The sequence below is a fragment of the Polyodon spathula genome, chromosome 24 (genome assembly GCF_017654505.1).
Source record: "Polyodon spathula isolate WHYD16114869_AA chromosome 24, ASM1765450v1, whole genome shotgun sequence".
Classification (NCBI taxonomy): Eukaryota; Metazoa; Chordata; class Actinopteri; order Acipenseriformes; family Polyodontidae; genus Polyodon; species Polyodon spathula.
The window spans coordinates 12091617-12112619 of record NC_054557.1 but is presented as its reverse complement, the minus strand read 5'-3'; the positions used below and the strand labels follow the sequence as shown (position 1 = coordinate 12112619).

At 38.4% G+C, this 21003-nt stretch overlaps 1 protein-coding gene across 1 annotated transcript; it reads left to right on the top strand.

The window, feature by feature from the left end:
- The first annotated feature begins 607 nt into the window (after positions 1–607).
- LOC121299224 (pleckstrin homology domain-containing family O member 2-like) lies at positions 608–15177 on the top strand. The gene is made up of 6 exons (XM_041226870.1): positions 608–856; positions 5287–5436; positions 5951–6073; positions 10045–10149; positions 10503–10598; positions 10838–15177. The coding sequence occupies exons 1-6, from the start codon at positions 848–850 to the stop codon at positions 12596–12598; spliced, it is 2244 nt and encodes a 747-aa protein (XP_041082804.1). The 5' UTR covers positions 608–847; the 3' UTR covers positions 12599–15177.
- The last annotated feature ends 5826 nt before the right edge of the window (positions 15178–21003 follow it).

Sequence of the window (21003 nt, the reverse complement as noted above, 5' to 3'; positions counted from 1 at the left end):
ACAAAACGTTGTTTTGTTTTTGACAGGGATGCCTAATAACAACTAATACAACAAAAGTACTACAGTACAAATTTCAAAAAATATACCTATTATTTTAAGACAGTAGCATACTACATTAAAAAGTTAACTCTGACCAAAAATGCAAAATGATATACTGCAGAAATAGAATTTATGTTAACATAAGCAAATACATTTCAAAACCATGTGTGGTAAGTGGAAAGTGTTGAGCACGTACGCTTCTTCTGATCCCAAATAATGTTTATGTCGCAAGTTTTTTTTTTAATGTCATAAACTAATTGACCTGTCTTTCAGTGATCAATTACTAGAAAACGCTCCATATATTATAATATTTGCCATATAAGGAGGAATGCACCTTTCATCACGCTGTGTTTCTCTAGCAGGACTTTTACACCCTAGTCGCAAAACAAGGATGGTTTTAGCACCTGTTGAAAATAATATTCAGTTTAAATTCAAAGTTTGTTTGCTGTAATAAAGATGCATTATAATGAAGTGTATCTCTGTCGCCTACTCAGAAACCACTTCCTCCTCATAAGAGCGCCTGCTAAAACTGAATGTAAGTAACAGGGACTTTACCGGAAACGAAAGTTTTTTTTTTTTTCTTCCGAACTTCTTTCGTAGCAACCAGTGAGTCAAAAAGAGGAAAAGAGACACGCAGAATACATCCTTGGCGTTTAAGTTTTGCAGTTCCTGTTTTGTTCCTTTCTCGCGTCATGGTGAATGTCAAAAACTGGACAGTAAAAGGGGGCAACTACTTGCATTTTCCGAGAGATAAGATCGTCTTCAAGTGATTTCACCCAGACATAGCGGATCGTAGCTGTTCTATATCATGGAAGATGTGAGTATATTCTGCAAGACATTGCACACACTTTCGTCAGCCAGACTCTGGATTTTGTATTACTTGGGAAAAGTGTTGTTGAAGTTGCAGCTCTTTAAAAAAAAAAAAGATTTATTTTACAAACAAAATGCAAAAGTGTTTGTGTTGACTTCCAGGAGGTTTCAAAACAAGCTCGCACAGTGTCTACGCCTTTTTTTTTTTTTTTTTTTTTTTTTTTTTTAACAAGACAGGCTTTTCTTTTAAAAGGGTGTTGAGCTTACACTACCAACTTGCCTCACATCGCTGAAAAGCCGTCGGTTCATTTAGCAGTAATATAAATCCGGGGGAAATAAGACGATATGTTAAAATCAATAAATCGAAGCATTTTATTATAAAAACAAAACAAAACAAACAAACAAAAAACAACAACCGCTATTATTTGACAGTAGAGCTTTAATCAAATGTTTTCCCTCTAATTCTTGATACAGTAATATATGGGTATAATTAAGGAAGCATTTATTTATTTTATTATTAAGTGTTTTATTATTATTTTATTTTATTTAGCAGTTTTTAGGTACATGTTTACAGGCAGACCAGGAATTGGAAAATAATAGGAAAAAACGCCCATTCAAAGCATGTAGCGCTCATAGAACGGGGCGTAGAAATCAAAACTCAGACACGCATTTTAGACCTATTGATTCCTCTGGTTTATAAAGAGTTCACATAAAATATGGGACCCTCTTTTATCTTACTGGCCTCACGGATTAATTGTAACTACACGGGAGGGTTCCTCAAATTTACACCAACAAAAAAATTAAACTTTTCAGTTTCTTTTTATAATTTATTTTAATGTTACGAGCCTATAGATTGCAATTGACCATGTGTTTACTGCTATTAAGACACACATATTTATACACAGTATTTATGTAGCTGTTTGTTTGACAGGGTTGTGTTTCACGCCCCACTCGCCTGCTTACACATTTGGTTTTAGAGTGTACTTTTCAATCAAAGATGCGCTATTTTAATTAAGCGACCATGGGTTGGGAGTTTAGTTTGTCTTAGCACAAGCCATACAGCTGTCCAGCATTGCTTGTCAAGCAGCTGTTAAACGGTAGAGCTTGTCTTCTGCTCCAGCCTATTAAAGAGCACCATACCACTTCATAACAAGGATCAACCTGGCCACAGTGCATGACAGCAGCCAGGCTGGTATACCTTTATTTTTCAGTTATATGAAAAAAAACCCTTAACAGTTTTGCGCACTTGACTTATGATGACCTCCAGATAAGGAAGCCTCATGATGAAGAAGTCTGCTATTCAGATGAGGTGATTAATGTTGTGGTTACCTCATGAGCAGGGCAGATTGTAAGTTATTAGAATCACAGTTGATGGTGATTAGGCTGTTAGCGACATCTCTCTCAAAAGGAAGTGTAAATCGTTCTCTATTGTGATTCTGTAGGAAAGGGTTGGTTACATAGTAACCTCATAAGGAGGTAGGAGAGTGCATGCCTACACACTGAAAACAGGACTTGCCCTTACTGTATTCGGGGGGGGGGGGGGTTAATTTGGTCGACCTGTACCCTGCTGGGATGAGCAGCAGCTGGATCTTATTTACAGCAGGATTCTGGTGGATTGCATCAACCACTTCATTTTAGGGGTAGTCCCAGGATAATCAAGAACATGTGGTTGATGCAATCCAGGGTGATTCACCTGTGCTGTAAAATGCTCCAAAAATCCAGTTATGGTTTTTCCCAGTGGGGTATAGGTTAATCAAATCAAACCCTTAGTCACATTAACCACTGGTGAGCGCCCAACCTTGGAGACTTCCGTTATGTAACCAGCGTTTCCCTCCCCTTTGTGCTGTTTATGTACCAGTAATGTGCCTCTTGTGCCTAAGTCTATGTTCCGGAGCCAGCAATAACAGGTACTGCAGAGAGATTACCACACGTGTAGCTGCAGTAACATGTAATTATCCACTTTGAGTTGTAGGAGCAGCATTTGTCTGCATTATCCCAATAATAAGATGTGTCGGTTTGGATTAGAAATATGTGTGTTGGGTCTCAAGGCGCATTGAAGAAATGTGTACCAAAGTTTCCCTGTTTTTAAGTGTAGAGGCACTGGCACGTTTTCTGAGTAGAATAAAACCGCTGTGACGGTATCATATGAAACCATCGAGGAAGGAGCAGTTGGGTTATTGTTCTGAATAGTTTCTTGCTGGTTTCATGCTGTTAAAATGATGGTGGTTCTCACTGGCTTTCCACTTCAAAATAGGGCTTTGTAAAGTTTTTGGATGTTTTCTGTACAAATAAACTGCCCTTGAAAGTCCTGCTCTTTGCATGTTTCATGTTTAAAACATTGATCAGAATAGACTAGTACTCAATTGGTTGAACAGCAAGGGTCTGTTATCTTGTATCAGAGAGGTCACTGGGTCTTGTAGTGTGGGTGGGGTAATACAAAATACTGCTTGGATAGTGCTACACCAAGGCCTGCTCCTTCTGGCTGACCTCTTAGACATGGCTGCCAAGTATTGTAGCTGTGCCTGTGTGAACTATCAATAACCCACTGGTTTCCAGCTTTGTCATAACTTCTAGCATGGGCACCTGGTTGTTTATTGTAAGGCTCATAAAAATGCTCAGATGATTTGGATCGCCTGTGGATTAAACCCTTGGTGTAGTAAAATGAGGAAGCAAATATAACCATAATTCAAAGTCAAATGGAGATTCACAGCTTGTACTAAAAATAAGGTTAATTACATGTACTTTCCCAGTGTTTGTTTCCTTACGTTCAGTTTCCTTTTTGTACTATAAGAGGCAGGAAATACAAAACAGTGCCGTCTTGGTAAATTAGTATCAATGTGCTATTATAAATGAGTATTTCTTTGTGGTGTGTCCATGTTACCCATTATAAAACAAGTGGCTCTGTTTTATGCCCAGTACCGCTGGTGCAAGCCCACTTTAGACAATGGATGTGGCACTATAACTTACTTAAAAGCAGAGCTAAATGTTTTCTAGCTGTGCTGAGGGGTGTACTTGCATTGCTCTGCCATTTCCTTTCTTTTGTATTTATTTTTAAAACAGCGACAACCACTTTCCTTCACCCACAGTCAGGCTGACTGCACACAGTAATGCTGTTCTCGCATTTACCCACTACAGTAGATAAGCCTTCCTAATACAAATAGTTTTCTTGAGCGTTTTTGCAATTTGAGTTTAGGTTCATGGCTAATTTTAAAATGCTGATTTTACATGTGTACAGTATTTATATACTGGTGTTTTTTTTGTTTGTTTTTTACAATAACATCAGTACTAATATGGAGTTGTGCTTCTGCCTAGTTTTGCACCTGTGACCCTAAAGCACTAGTAGAATGCATTGCTTCAAGGTCACAGTGTGTCTGTTGTGACCGAGGATCCAGATCTCCTGGCTCTGTTTCCATTGACACACTTTAGCTGAACTGTACTGGTGCAGAGTGCACACATGTGGCAGAATTTCCACACCTAGTGCAAAGTTTGTCAGTACAGGAAATCCTTCACTGTATATATAAAACAACAGTAACTTACCAGGTCAGAAGTTTATTTATTTCAATTTTTGAATAGCTGTATTTGTTACCATGGTAATGCTTTGCAGATGTGGCAGCTTTTATCATCACAGTATCTGCTGTTTAAAACAAATGTGTTCAGCTGTTCCTGAGTGCCATCTTCACAGCACCCACACAATTACAGGATCTAATCACATTTTCTAGATGAACTGTTTTATTTTTTAAAGCTTAAAAATGCCTTTACCCTGTACATGATTCAGACTATAATATGGTACATGGTAGATGCTAACTGTAGCAAAGACCGCTGGAATTAAAACTGTTCAACTGGCTGCAAGTTACGCTGTCCCATGGTTACTCTTTTATTCATGGTGTTGCTAACCTTATAATGTATTAAAAAAAAAAGAACATTCCAACTGCATACAATAATTGAATTCTCACATACGCAGTTGTTGTTTTAATTTGTTATTTGGTATGCCCCTGTATGTGGTTTCATTATTAAAATTGAATCCAAGGACGTTTCCTTAAACTTTGCAGGCTTCAGCTGATGACCACATGACCAGAGCTCTGTAGCAGAGTTATAAAGAGAAGTAGACCTCATTTTAGTCTGGATTACAATCGCCTTGTTTCAACTGACCAAATGCTATTGTGACATTAAATCATGCCAGCCATCACAAGGAGGAAAGAATCTTATCTAATGTATTCTTCTTTCTTTTTAGAGTCACTTTGTGTCGTTTTTTGAATGACCCCACAGATGTTATCTCCCTAATGTGTTCAATTAGTATTGCTTCTTAAATGAAGCTGTGAAAGAATTGCTGAGAGTTGAATGAATGTACAGTGCTCTGTATTTGCCAAATTCGAATTCTGTATGGTTTTCTGCTTCATTAATCAGTTATCTACCCTGTTGTCTTCCCATGCTGTGCAGGGTGTGAAGGAGGATAAAACCCAGCAGAAAGCTGCGAAGTTTGACGGGAAGGCTGGCTGGATTAAGAAATCCTATGGGAAGTTCCTGGATACATACAAGGACCGCTACATCCAGTTAGAGAAGACGCAGCTTCTGGTCTATGAAAATGATGTAACGTTTCTTCTTGAAATTACTGTTTAGTTGATGTGTTTAGTTTGTGACACATGGTAACGTGAGCATGAGACAAAGGGCAGTAACACAGCCCGCAAGCATTGTTGTCAAAATGTTGAATTCAATTCTACTTGGAACTTGGTGCTACCTTGTGGACAGGTATTACAATTGTCATATACATGAATAATATCAGACTGGCTTATTTTCTAAATACAGCCCTTAGATAACTCATGAGTTAAACTTTCTGAATAGTGTGCTATCTTTTGATGCACAAGTGAAGAGATGAACGGTTTTGGAAACAATCTGCCATTTCTAGCAGCCCTTAATCAAGGGGCACTATTACAGTGCAGTAATATTTTAATGACTGGTAGTAGACACAAGTATGTTATATATAGAGCCTTGCAATAGAACATTTTAATAAGGACTGTGAAGATGCATGTCAATAACATGGTACAGTAACGTGTCTGGTACAGTATCTTTCTGATCTGTTTCTACATTTTGGTCTTTTGTGTAGGAAGAAAAGACTTGCATAGAAACAGTGGACTTGGAAAGCTATGATAAATGCCACGAATTACGAAGTGCTTTTAAAAAGAAAAACAGGCTCATTTTAATTCGAGCTGCCAAGCCTGTAAATAAGGTACGTTTTACTGTATTTATTTGTTAATAGTAGGCACAGCAAGTCCTTTAGCTTTGCAGTGTGTGCAGATTATGATTAATGTTTTGATATGTGATTGTGTTTAGGCAGACAACATACAAGAATAAATTCATACATGCTAATTAAAAGCAGAAAAGTGTGCGTACGTATTGGAGACGCGCAAAAACATACAGGGATAGACGGTCAGATATTTATCATTTACACTAAATGTACATCGCTCATTTAAAAAAAAAAAATTAAATGAGACAATAAAAATAAATGTTAGGTATTTTAATACATTCAGCTTTTTTTGTTAAATGTTTTTTTTTTTTTTTTACCTTAAAAAACCAGAGCAATTTACACTAAGTAGTAAAAAGCTTTGAGGATCATTTTGCATTGATGACCAAACATTGTACAGCAGGAAGGATGTAGAGTTGAGTGTCAAAATGAAAGGATGCTGTACTGTTTTCTTGCTGGAGGTTAACTTTATTTAGCAGCAATGGGTAAACATAAGCCTGTATGTTTATGGCATATTTAAATGTTGTCGAGGTGGCCTTGTCCTTTTGGTTTTTAAAAGATAGCAGTGCAGTTTTATGTAGAATTCCATAAACAGCCCATGCCTTGAATATCCCCACTAATACACATCCTGGATAATTTTTCAACCAGGGATTTGGAAATATCCTTACCTACCCCTTTTCACAGCCTGTTTTCTTAACATTTTTTTTTTTTTTTTATAAGAAACATTTTTTCTTGTTGAGTTTACTTTTCCTGCCCCTGGTTTTGGCAGAGCTGCCCTTTTCTCGAGTCACAAGTATTTCCTTAGTGCATTAATCACAAACGGCAGCACAGTTAGCCTTTTGGGCTCTTCTGTGTGGTTGATGTCACACACCTCCTCTCTGTATTTTCCGTCTCAGGTTTTCCATGTACTGTACTGTAGCGAGGCTCTTCACAACTCCCATATGATAATGTGTGACTTATATGACACTTACCCAGCAAGGGAATATTTGTGGCCTCATCCAAACAGCCACAAACACAGTCTTGTTTCAAATCCTGTGTCTCTCTGCATAAAAATAAAACCATGTGTTTAACTTCGCTTCTAAAGAACACGATAAAAGAGTGGTTTCCAAAAGCAGAAGTAATGCACAGAAAGTGGAAGTGAACTCTGAACCCTGAAGAAGGCCCGTGAGTTTTGCTGTAAAACAGTCCAGCTCTTGTCAGATCCCTGGTTCAGACAGACACACAGACCAGTGCATTTGGTTCCACGTTTTGAATGAGTAAGAACACAAGATTCAGATATCTGCTGTATATACATTTTAAACTGACCAAAGCCAATATAAGTCTCTACTTGTTTAGAAAATAGACATATGAACATGAAATCTTAGCATAAAACACTCTTTCTTAAGGAAAAAGGACAAGCTCAAATGGAAGCTACTCTAGAAGCCAGACCCAGAGACAGCAGTAACAATGGATTTGTAGGCTGTACTTCTCTGATTAGGTCCTGTGCCGTATTTATGACCTAGAGTTCCACCCTCGGCTGGCATAAGAGGGTAATTCATTTTCCATACCTACTCTGCCAGCCTTCTCTGTTGGACAGCTACAGTGCTGTACAGTATATGGAATCAGCCTCAGTCTCACACCTACAATAGATAGAAAGGAAACATGGAGAACGTACTTACAGATAAAACAAATGAAACTGGCTGGATAAAATATACAAGCCACTTCCCCTTTTATATGGATTTTGGCCTCATGCAGCATTTCCGTCCTGACGCAGTCACATGACACAGTAACGCCTGCTGAACAGGATTCTTTTGCAGTTTGGTCCAGTGGCTTGAGCAAGCAACAAGGAGCCAAGAGAATCTGGCTTTGGCTTCAACTCATTGACCTCGTGTTTGATTTTTGGTCAAGTCATCTGAACAAATTGGAGCAGGTTTACTAAACTCTTAATCCAGTGCAAGGTCAGAATTTCTAATAGGAAAAGAACATTCTCAACATTATAAAAGCCGTGAACTAAGCAGCCATCCTGCTGCTGCTGTGTGCAAGCTCTGCTTTAGCAGTAATACTACAAGAAATGTCTACAAGTTTCTTTCTGAAGAAATGTCTTCAATGGTGAAGAGAATTGCGAATATTGGTAATCCTGACACAGTAAAAAAAGAAGAGTTTTTTTTTCCCCAAACATGTTTTTAAGTACTGTCTCTTTCCTCAAGATCAGCGTTATTCTAATTAATTCTGCACAGCAGGTCTTTATTGCCTGAGTATGTGTTTTTATTACTCCTGTTTGATTCCATACTATTCAGAGCACAAGCAGGACTGTATTGGAATGCTGATACTTTGCAGTAAATCGTCCCACACAGCTGTAACATAATGTTCCAAAGCTGTCACACAGTGAGAATTGAGTACAGGGTGCATTTCTATAACTTGCAACCAGAAACTTTTCAAACCGACGGCATGTGATTTAATCCTAGTCATGTCGTGGGAAGGCTTTCTTGCCCATTTTAAATCCTTGTTCACTCAGCGACACCTGGATTAAGTACAATTGTGCTGTAACATCCTAAGGTTGACTGGGTTGTATGCATTTAAAAAAATGCGCACATTTACAATGCCAAAATACATTTATAAAATAGATTCTGATCTTTTGTTTGTTTGTTGAATTACATTGTATTCATGCTAAGATGAGCCATTATCATTTAAAAATGCACGGTATTCCAGTAACACACAGTAACACATGACCCTATTTTCACCTGTGCCATAGTGACTGGGCGTGACTTATTAATTTTAGCAAGGTCAAAGTTCTCAAACTTTCAATAATTCCATCTGTTTCATATTTTTTTTTTACTATTTAGATTTTATATTTAATGACCCCTCACCTGGGACATTTAAATAAACGCAGGTTAAATAGGGCAAGTGGAAAATCCAGCCCATTCCAACTGTCCTATGGGAACAAAGAGCAAGTAACAAGAATAGCTTATACTGTATACAGCTAAGCAAGGAAGTGTTTTTATTAAAATTTCAAGTCTTAGTAGTGCTGGCAATTGATCCTTAGAGCTACAGTAGAACACTGGCCACAATTTGCTGACATACTAAGTTAGCCCTGGCAACCTTAGACTCTAATTATGAAGCTTTGGCAACTACTGTATGTGATGTTTTTAAAAGTAACAAAGACCTTCTTGGACTGCAGCTCAGTCTAACTTCTGCTGCCTCAAAAAGAGCTCTCAGCTTGGTCAGTTAGAATCCCCACACTGCTGAATCCTAATTACTTTATAGATTGCATTCTCTGTTATTTGGGCTGGTTAGTAAACCTTCAGAAACAGAGATGCAATATGAGTATAAATTATTCTGAAAAGTTTTCTAACCAGTAATAGTCTTATGCCATACAAAAACACGTTTAACAAAAAAAAAAGGTATTTGTTTTTGATTGCTTCTAGTTTAGTGTCACGATCACAAGACAGTTAATAGAAAAAGATTTCCAACACACCATTAAGTTTATTAGGGTAAAGACACTTCCTCTATGTGCGTTTTTAGAAATGTATGATTGAGAAGCAGATGCAGAGCCTTAGTGAATCCATAAAACCTGCAATAACTATTCCCTTTACAAATATTGAAGACACGTGTGACAGCACTAAAACCGGTTATAAATCCTTCATGATTTAATGACGAAACAAAAGATGGAAGGGATGCAAGTTTATTAGTGGTTTTTTTTAATAGCTCTAACACATTTAACATACAACTTTTACTATACACTGAACTCACTGTATTAAAGGTATGTTGATGGTGTGTAGTTTTAGAACTGTGCCAATGAAAACACTCTCTTCAGTTTGACTGTTTCTGACATGATGAATGGAGTAATCTGACTGGCAAAGGGTGCTCTTAACTGTGCATTTTTAGGCTTATTGGTCAAGAAAAATCTGAGTTCAAGTCCACGTTATTTCAATTCCGAGCCTCCCAATGGCTAACCACTGTATCATTTGGGTTTCTAGGTACATGATATCAAATTCCAAGCTCCAAATCCTGAAGAGAAAGAAGCCTGGATCAAAGCCCTTTGTGATGGGATCAACAGAGCTAAAAATAAAGTCTTTGATCAGGTAACCGTTCCTTTGTGCTTTGTAGTCTTCTGCAAAACAAATTAGGGAAGCGACTGGTTGGTTAATCAGTTTTAATGATCAGTTTTTTCATTGCGGACACTTCAATATTTAGCTAATGTAAAAGTGAATCCCAATTTGAAAAAGGTGGATGAATTGAAACTGATTACATGTATTCATAAAAGCAGGAAAGCAACAGCTAGGAGATAGGATTGTCCAAGGCTGGACAGTATTTGAAAGTAGCAACGGTATTTATTTGCGGAGTTAGAATATCTGTTCATGCATGTAGAAAATAATATTTAAAGTATTGCATGTTTTTGTTTCGGTTTGGTTAATGTATTGAATTACTTTGTTAGGTTAAGGTAGAAGGCTGTTCTTTAGAACATGTGACCCGCACAAGACCAAAAATGCAGCAATCACGAAGACCACCTACAAGAATACATATGAAGGAGGTAAGCCTTGCAGTACTTGCCATAACAACAATGATATGAGAGTTTCTTTCATGTGTGTAGGTAGTTTCATTCAAACAAGAAGCTCAAGGGGCATGTTTTGTTCTGATTACATAGGATCAGGATTTGTATTTATCATTTTATAATTTGTTTTAAATGAATGACATTTTAGAATAAATTAAGCTTCTGTATCAGTATTGAGCTTTAGACCAGAAATTATATTAATTCTTTTCATGTTTCAGCTGGCAACCTCTTCTTCAGATGGAATCCTGAGACTGGATCTTGACATTGTGGACAACACTCCCAATGGAAACCCCCCTGTTCCAAATGACAGAGCGGCTCTGTCTACAGAAACTGCCGATGAGGATTCAGCTCCCCCTCCAAAGAAGGTTTTCAAACCCCCAGTGCCTCCCTCAAAAGAAAACAAACCCAACCCTGAAGAAACTAAAGAGGAGTCAGAAGATGTTGAAACTGTAAAGCTGCCTGTGCCCCCTACCAAACCAGACAGCACTTCTAAAGACACGGTCAGCGAACATTCATCTCCTCCTTCTCCACCCGAGAAAGTGCTCAAGCCACCCATGCCTCCTTCCAAATTGAAGAAACCAAGCCCTCCAGCAACTGACGAAGAGATAGAAGATGCTCCTGCTCATAGCAGTCTTCCTGAAGACGCTTCTGAGAGCCCAACGCCTCCTACTAAACCAAGCAGCACTTCTGAAGATAAACCTCTCCCATCTCCACCCAGCAAAAATCTCAAGCCAGTTATGCTTTCAAAAGAAAATAAACCAAGTCCTCAAGCTGGTGGCACAGAGGATTCTGCAGAAGTTCCTGTTGTTGCTCAGGATGGGACCTCAGAGCCTCTCTCTAAGGAAATTCAACCTATTAAAGAGAACCCTGAAGATGTTCCAGTTGCTAAAGTTGGTACCGTTGAGGAAACTGTGCAGCCTGCAACACCTCCTCCTAAACCAAAAGACCCATCTCCAGAAACTGTCAAAAATAACTCTGCCCCTCCTGATCCTCCTAAGAAGAAGCAGAAACCCCTTATGCCCCCTAAAGTAAATGCTTCTGTCCCACCAGAAACCAACATGGTTTCAGTAGATACCACACCTGCAAAGGAAGTTATGAAACCCCTTGCTTCTAAAGAAAATATTACAAGCCCGCCAGTAGCTAAAGAAAAGATAGAAGACACTCCTGTTTCAGAAGAAGTTCTGAATCCACCTGAACCAATTGTAGATGTTCTGCTTGCTCCAAAACCAGAGGGTTCATCTGTCACTCCTTCCCCTGTCGACCCAGTACCTCCTCCTAAGATTGTGTTTGAAGATGAAGAAGGGCAGTTAAAAGATGGTGCCCAAACCAGTAATTCTGAAGGTGAATCTGACAATGGTGACATTAGAGCTTCAACCACAGCCCTACATGGTAGCAGGGAAAATCTGGATGAGGAGTCAAGTGAAGACCCAGCTGACACACCAGAGAACACTGAGCAAAGCCTCAAGGAAGGGATGTCCCACAAAGATGATCCTGCTGCTTCTACTGAGGAACTGAAGCATGAAATCATTCAAGGTGTTAACAGAACATCTTTAGATGTTCATCACCGGCAACTAGAAACCAGGAAACAACAGTTAGGCACACGCCCCCCTGTGCCTCTGAAATATGTGTCAAAAGTCAAATGTGCTTCTCTGGGCGATCTGTTGTCCGAATCCAAAGTTAAAGTGCAAAACGAACCGCTTCAAGAACCCGATTTAGGGTCTGAAATCAATGATCTGAATGAACTGCAAAACAATATAGCCTGGGAACTTGAAAAAACAGAGGCGCGCCTTCAGGAATCCCTGGCAGCTGATGGAAGCAAAGGGATGCTAGCGGGTAAGTCACCGCAGAAAGGAGAGTCGCCAGAGGAGATCCTGAACAAGGCTTTGGAAAAGCTGAGGCAAGCCAATGAGGTCTTACAAGAAGTAAAGAATATAAAAGAAAACAGAACAGAAAAAAACAAAAGGAGGAAAAGCTGTTGACTGTTTTTTAAAGCAATTCATGTAAATTATGTCCATAGTACTTACAGGTACAGTACCTTTTAAAAATGAGGGTGTGCATTTATTTTTTTCTAATAAGGATCTGTAGGCATACCCATTATTGTTGCACAGGAAATTCTTAACCTCATATATTACACTTACATTACCCATTTTATTTTGGATTACTGATGTCATTTCAATGCATATTAAGTATACATTTGCATTAAGTCATTGTAAACACTGACTTACTAACACTGTACAGATTTCTAAAATATAATGAAGTATAAGTTTATCTTTGTAAATGGTTAGTACCAACTGATATTTTAATGTCTTCCTTAGGATAAGGGGCAGTTCATTTTGTGGCAGATGCATGCTAATAAAATTCACAGCCATTAATTAAAGTCACGGAAAGTAATAGTCTGCCAAGTAGTTAATTAAATTGCATCAAACTAATGGTGTAAGAATATGGAAAAGTACTGAACTGGATGTGAGTGAGCTTCAATACGGTATTTTTTGTCATTTTTTTATATATACCAGAAATGTTTGGAAGGCCTACTTTTTATTTTTACAGGCGAATTACAGGAGGGTTTTTTTGTCATGTTGTGCATGTATATACCGAAAATTGCATAGGTTTTAAGTTAAAAGCTTAAACACCATAATCACATCTAATTTCTACAACAGAAGCGGCTATCAGCATGGTTTAGCTGAACAATTCTGTTAATATAGGTGTGATGTTAAACACCGTATAGCACAAATACTGTATCCGGTGTGTAACTAAAACAAAGTAAAAGCGTATTCTGCAGTGAGCATGTTCCCTAAGCAGTTTTAATACGTAAATGTACACTTTAAAGACCTGTAGTGTAATAAGGAAGGTTTTTTTGAGGGATAGAGGGTTCAGTTATTGGCATCATGCGCTCTGATGCCTCCAATCAATAGCGGGACTCTCAGTTTTAGATCTCCATGCTCAGTATGATAGGGGCCCCATGTTATGCAGTTAATGCAGTATCACTTGGGTTGTCGCTGTAAGACCCCTGCTCGTATTCTAGAATCATGAGGGCCTCCACAGAGCAAGTTTCATTTTGAGGGGCTTTGTTTTCACAATAGCATCCAAAGAAACCCTGGAAAAGATTTTTTGTTTACTAGTTTGATGTACAAATGAGCACCAATCAAAGTGACTGTTATCACCCTGGAAAAGATTTTTTGTTTACTAGTTTGATGTACAAATGAGCACCGATGAAATCCTTAGTATAATCAGTAATATGAGTCAGTACATGGGTGTGGTATATTCATTGTGTGGTATTATATTACACTATTTAAAAAACAGACATCAAAAACAGTAGTTGGCTTATAATGTACTAATTATCATACACAAAATTGTGTAGCAGACATGTGTATTAATTATATACAGGAACTAGCTGGAATGAATTATGAGTTATAAATAGTAGTCTGTATACTATAGTGACAGCCTAATGAAGAAAACTGGGGAAAGATATTTAAAACTGTATTTGCTGTATATAGAAAACTGAAACGGAAAGCCTTCATTTCCAACTGTTAACAATGTGCGTTTGTGCAAGCTGTGCTTAAATAATCCTCAACGCCTTAGCATTAGATATGTAAATGAAAAAGCTACTTTAATGTATTTTTACATCAGGAGCAATGTAATTTAGCAGAAACAAAGCAGGTTCTCTTTTTGGACAATTGTCTTGCAATTCAAAAATGACTCCAGGCTGTACTTGTACTTTATCATGGTGTCAGTTTCCAAGCTGTGTGACTGAAGTGAGGCAACAACCTGTTGTGTTACCATGGTGTCTGGGACTGTCAAACCTGCCGCTGTGTACACAAACAGGCCAGTATTGCATTAACATTGACTACGCTTTTAGTTTGAAAAGTTAATTTGGAAAGTTTAGTTTCACTTTGTTGCTATGTCAGAGTCTCTTTTCTAGCTGAGATTTATACAACTGTGTAGATACCAGGAACCATATTGAAAGTGCTTATCTCCTAGTGTTATTGCAGGGTGGTACTGTACTTCACAACTTCTGCTTTATTGCAGGCCACATATGGTTTGCAGACATGCTTCAATTTAGTATACATTTTTAAATTGTTTTTTTTCTGCATAGTTTTTTTTCTATTGATCCCATTCAGGTGAAAAAAAAAAAGGTTTTGTATGTTCGACTGAATCGGTCTCCAGGTTTTACAGAATACTTTGCCTGTTTAGTGAGCAAAGGAAGTGTACAATCCTTTGCAGCCAGCAGTCTTTTCACTGAAACTGTTAGCTGGAGAGCGGATAGATGAAAGTATTTTAGACAGGTAGCTAATAACACAAAATGGGTGTTCAAACCTCAACATTGTTTATTGGGTAAGAAAAATAAAAGTATTTTATTCACGTGTGCAGTGACTAAAATATATCGGATAAACTATTTATTTAAAAAAAATATATAGCACTGTTATGTAATATATTGTACTGTAAAATAAAAAGCATGTACTAATAACAAGATTTTATTTGCCTTTAGCAATTCTGAAAAAAAAATTCTGAAGCTTGTTGCTGTGTAAAGCATGTCTAAATAAAGGCAGCCTTGTTTTCACCACAAACTGTTCTGTTGTGTTGAGAATGCTGTTAAATACGGTCAGGTTCTTCATACTGAAATCACCTCACTTCACTTGAGAAGCTGCTTCTCTACCTCCAACTTTCAGTTTCTTGTAAATGGTTTTCTGGATCCCCTTTGTCATCAGCAAAAGAAGGAAATATGTATTTGTTTTAATTTACGTGAGGCTGTCTTCCATCTGATAAGGTACTGTGTATGGCAGTATATTGTACAGTAGGGTGCTAATGTATCAAAACACCTCAAGGCTTGTCATATGATATCCTTTATACACCTACCTGCATGAAAACCTCTGAGCGTGAGAATTTCAGTTTCCGCTCAGTAATCCGTGATATGGAAACAATATGAGTCGCTCTTGTTTACACCCTACTGTACATTTTCCACAGGGATCACTCTGTGCTAGCAACCGCCACTTCACAGGACCAACATAACATGTATTTTATGTTTAAATGAAACACAGCACAAAAGTGGGCTGAATGCATAACGTTTGACAAACCGCATTCTCATGCAGGCACTGATACTTGGATGTGTGCTATTTCCTGTGAAATATCTGTTACAACTTTCCACTCATGCACCATATCCATAAAGGCTTAGATGCATTTACAATGCAACAGGATTACAGTAAGATGCCTGAAAGGCCACTGATAGGTATGTTACAGAATTTCTCTAACCTTGATTGAAATAGTCTTGTGCAATAGAGGCACTGGCATCTGCCTGCCTGGTTATACTGTCATTAAGTTCTGGTTTAGATATGTTTAATCTAGCAAGCATAAGGAGCCATGTTAATGAAACCTCTGAAGCTTGCAGGATGTGTGGTCAGGGAGGAGCAGACTGGTTACTATGTGAGGCTGTGGCTGACCTCATTGCTGTAGTCTGTTAACACCAGTAAGCTGCTTACCAGAAAAGACAGCTGGCTAGTTTTTTGATAGCGTTATTTACTCCCATGTAAGGCTAACCAAACAACGGGGCTGAAAGCATCTGAATTGAGTTAATCTGTGTTATGCAGCTGGGTTTGGACATGCAGGCAGAGATTAGACTGTTTTGCTGTATTACAAACAGCTGAGCCCAACATGGCCTGTAGTTAGCTGATTCAGGGTGAAGGCCACAGGAATTGTATCAGCTTCAACCACCTCCCCCCCCCCCCCCATCCCTCTCCTTCACTGAACAGCAATGTACACAGACGCAGCAGGGGCTGGACAGTCTAAACTACACAGATGGCCTTCCAAAAACAACAAAGATCAAGACAGAAAAATAAATCTGCCGTTCAAGACATTTGTGACAGTAAACAGTGCACTGTGTGTGCTCGGAATTAAGTGTAGCTGTTCACTCTTGCTCTAACTCACAGGGGTGTTTCTGAAAGAGTTTTATGATATTTGTTAACCAGTGTCTGCCCTGCTGTAGTTTATCTCTAGAAGCATAGCTTATTTTATATAGGTATATTCACCAGGCTCAAGAGATGGCTAACATTTCCATTTCTCATCTTTCTTTATGTATTATCTAGATTGTTCTGCTGTTGAAGCAGTTATAAATACATGGCAAAACGGCATTGATAATGGTGCGATTTTGCAGAGGAAAGGATGCAGCTGATTCTCTCAGCTCATCACGTTCCAGCTCTTGTGCCTGCGGCAGCAGAAGGGAGATAAGAATAGACAGTAACATCTGACTGTTGCTTCCTGTGTGATTGTGGGTGAAACACCCAATACCATGATATTAATACCTACTGGAGAGGTAGGTAGCTTATAGCAATCTACATGTACTGAAGGCAGGCAGTACTGTATGTTAAAACCCATACAACATGGCACTGTATGTACACTGCAAGCACACTGCCTCTTTTAACAACACTGCACTATTCACAATACAAAGCCCATTGGTTTAATCTATTAAAACTGTGTCGCCATGTGTTCATTTACCAGTTACTTTCTGCTGCTATTTTTTTCCCAAGTATACCTGCATTACAGGATGTGGTTCCCTTCGCTTTGACACATATTAACCTTTCTTACAGCTCCCATCTAAAACGAAAAGGGTGGCGATTTGGTCTATGTAGCAGAGGCATGCTTGCATTATGGTTAACGTTGTGGCAGGCAAATTAAGTTAGCAACACACCTCACATGTTTGATTGACAAATATAAAGGATAGAAATAGATAAGCCTAAGGTCTCTTATGAACAGTCCACTTTCCACATAGCGATTTCCAGGTTCAGCATCCAACGCTCATAATTCTGTATCAGTGTTTTTTTTATGCTATACTTTGCAATGGTTTCAACGCAGGTTTAGAAATAACAATAATAAGCAATCTCTCTGCAATACACCCTACACTTTCAGCACAACATTTCCAGCGACACTGAGCTGCAGAGGTCACATTAAACACAACACTTCACTCTCCGACCCCTAGACTCTGCCCACACTTAATGGTTGTCAAGTCTTATTTCAATCATATCAGCGCAAATGGGCTAACTCGTGTTAATGTTTTTAGAACAACCATCTAAGACACTGGAGGTAGATTGAGCCAGGAAAACCGAGGTGCCTAGTCAGGGGCTGTGACTGACAGGTTCTGAATCTTACTGTACTTTTGCTGACCTTCCCTTTCTGGGAATAATAATAACTGTAAAAATCAGCAGTGGTAAATTACCCACTGCGCACTGCAATGCTGTTCTGTATTTCTGGACAGTTCAACCCTTTGAGGGTGATTGCTTGTCCGTTAGAGAACGCCATTGTGTCGAATTGTTTCTTCAATATCTCCAGTGTTTAAGCTGCTGTGACTTCCTGACCGCTTAGGTTGGAACTTTTACAAGCCTAGTTTATTCCAAAGCGCAGTAAGGGGGCTGTCTGCTCTAACCAATTACAATTTTAAACAGCCAGTGGTTACCTTAAGATGTGATCCCAGGTTCCTTTCTTCGCCTCCAGGATGCGCTAGATTGCTGTTCTTCATCATGAATGCAGTGTTTGTGTAAATATCACTCACGAAAGCAGTGCTTCATTTTACAGTCAATAAAAAGCAGTTCAAATCTGCTATCACTGCTGAGTGATAGCAAATTTATTGTTTATTACAGTGCTTCCCTACCCTTGACTGAAATATATTTAGAACTGGACACCCACATTCATGAGGTAAGACTGGGGACAATTAAGAAAGTGAGGCCCACTGTGATGGTTTCACTGCTCCTGACAAAATCAAGGCAGCTGTTCAAGGTTTAGTCAGTGTTTTTCATTCTTCAACTCTTGTTTGACAGTAAATTATTGATTGCAGCACCTTCACCCTTTCCTGTTATTGTGCACTGCTGTAGATGTCTGTTTAAATGTGAGGTTGGCAAACTCAAAAGTAACAGTAAGGAACAACTGCTTGACTAATTTCCTTGTAAAAAGGTTACCACGGCGAACTTGTATGTTATTTTCACACAATTTGCCAAGCTTCTACCACGCCTTTTCACTCTTTCACATCCTTTTTTTTATGTGGTTAAGCTCTGATTTAAAAGCTGACTTATTTAGGACTCTTGTACAGTATGCAAGTGTTTTTTTTTTTTAAATCTTATTTAGGACTCTTGTACAGTATGTAAGTGTTTTTATGTGTGCTATGCAGAGAGAGTCTTCTAATTAACTTTCCATTTTAAAGATAGCGTGCTTTAGTTGTATTTTTTTATATTTTAGTATCTTCAGTTTTTTTTTCCTAATAAAAATTAAATAAATAATCTGTAACTTCAGTTCACCTCATAATAGATGAAGTTACAGTAAGGACAGGCACATTATCTGAATGCTGCGTGAATGCCATTTCCACATACTACAATATTAATCAGTATTGGTTAGGAGGAGTACGTATCCTTTAGAAGGAAGTAGGTGATGCTTCAGCACCAATGCCTTGTGACTAAGTGCTGACCAGAGACTCAAGGGCTACCAGCTATAACAGAATGACAGTAAAGACTTCTCCTACCACTGCCCTAGTTTTACTACTAGTCCCAAAATGTGAGTAGGAAGGTCTTTATGATGAAAAACTAATTGTAGGTAAAACAAAGATGACATCCTTTAAATGAAAGCAGTATAAAGGGTTGCCACCACAAAACCCTAAAATGGAACATCTTTCCTTGACAGCATGACTAACCACATCAAGCGATTAAGATACAAGTCTCACCCAGGCAGTGAAATATTACCAGCTACAGAACCACAGAGAACCATATTGCACTCTATCAGGGTTTGAGAGAAATGCTAAGGCAGAGAGAAATCAACAGGCTACTTTAAACTAGTGGCTCTCAGCCCTGATCGCAGCTATCGGCCACCCCTTTTGAGATTCTACCCAATGTATTATTATTAAGCATCCATGTGATATAGGCCACAGGCTCTGAGACAGCTTCTTCATATTTGGTACACAGCTGTGTTTTATGGTTCTCTCAGTCAAATTCTATTACAGGTGCTGTCTAGTAAAACACAACCTCTGCCCATATAAATGATAGAGGCCACATGGCTTTTCACAAATCCATTTTACTTAAAGTTTGTAAAGTGGTCTATCAATGACACCTTCCCCCTTACAGCACATGCCCTGGGACTCTTTGTTTCTTGCTCTTTAAAGCACCATGCTGTGAATATGTATTTTATATTGATTGGCAATCAATTCTCATTTAAAATATATTTAGTTTAATCCCTGTTGCCAGATAATCTTTAATTAATCCATTATATAGCTGTCACTTTTGATTTTCCTTACGATGGAACATTTTCCATTAATTATGACTGCATTGTTTCACAGTTGAAAGTCTGTTTACTGTACTAGGCCTGCTTGGTTGGACCTTAACGTCGGGCATCCAATCAAACGCTGACATGTCACTTAAGCAGTTCCTTTCATGGACTCGGAAGTTCGTCGACAGACTCTTTAGAGACAACCTGCAATACTTCAATATGGCACCAAACTCTTGGGAGTATAAATATTACTGTACTGAATGATGGGTTTGAAAACAAAGTCTAGGTTTTTTTTTTGTGTTTTTTTTTTTACTTTTTCTGTAACCTGTATACTGTACAGTTTACACACGGAATTTGCTGACAGCCAATGCAACACTTCAACACAGCTTTAAAACACTTGGCAAGTATTGCAATTGCACAAGACCAGCAAAACTTCTTTCATTTAAGCTTTGATTAAAAAAAAAAAAAAAAAAAAGAGTTTGCCACTTTGTGTTTCTCCTGTCAGGCTGGGGATTCAGTTAATCTGAGCTAACCTTCATCCACTGCATGCATTTGAAAAACAGGGAAGAACAGGACTGTGTAATTACATTCAAATCAATCTCGGTCCTCTGAGGGAAAGCAAGAATGAAACGCAATGAAAAACAAGACTAATTCCAAAACAATCCAGCCTTTGAATTTTAGAAAATCTGCTTAGAGCTCTGTAAGCTTCAGTGAAGTGAAACTAGATATGATTTTTTTTAATGAAGCAATTAATTCTTGTTAGCATAATATATGTGACAACATCTTAACATTTTGGGTATATATATATATATATATATATAGAGAGAGAGAGAGAGAGAGAGAGAGAGAGAGAGAGAGAGAGAGAGTGAGTGTCTGTCCATCAAACTAACTCCACTACATGTACAGATCTTATACTGGTTCAAACCCAGCCTTCAGAAGTGAAAGCCTAGTGTATACACTGTAGTAGCCCATATGTAACAAGGCAGAAGCTGTTACATTGCAAGTGAGCATTTTAACCACAATGCAACAGAACTCATCTGAATTCGTGGTTTTAGCGCTTTTAACCTCATCTCATCTCACTGACAGGGGACAGGACACAATCCGTAACGGCAGAGTGTCACACAACGCTGCTCTTTACACATACAGTAGG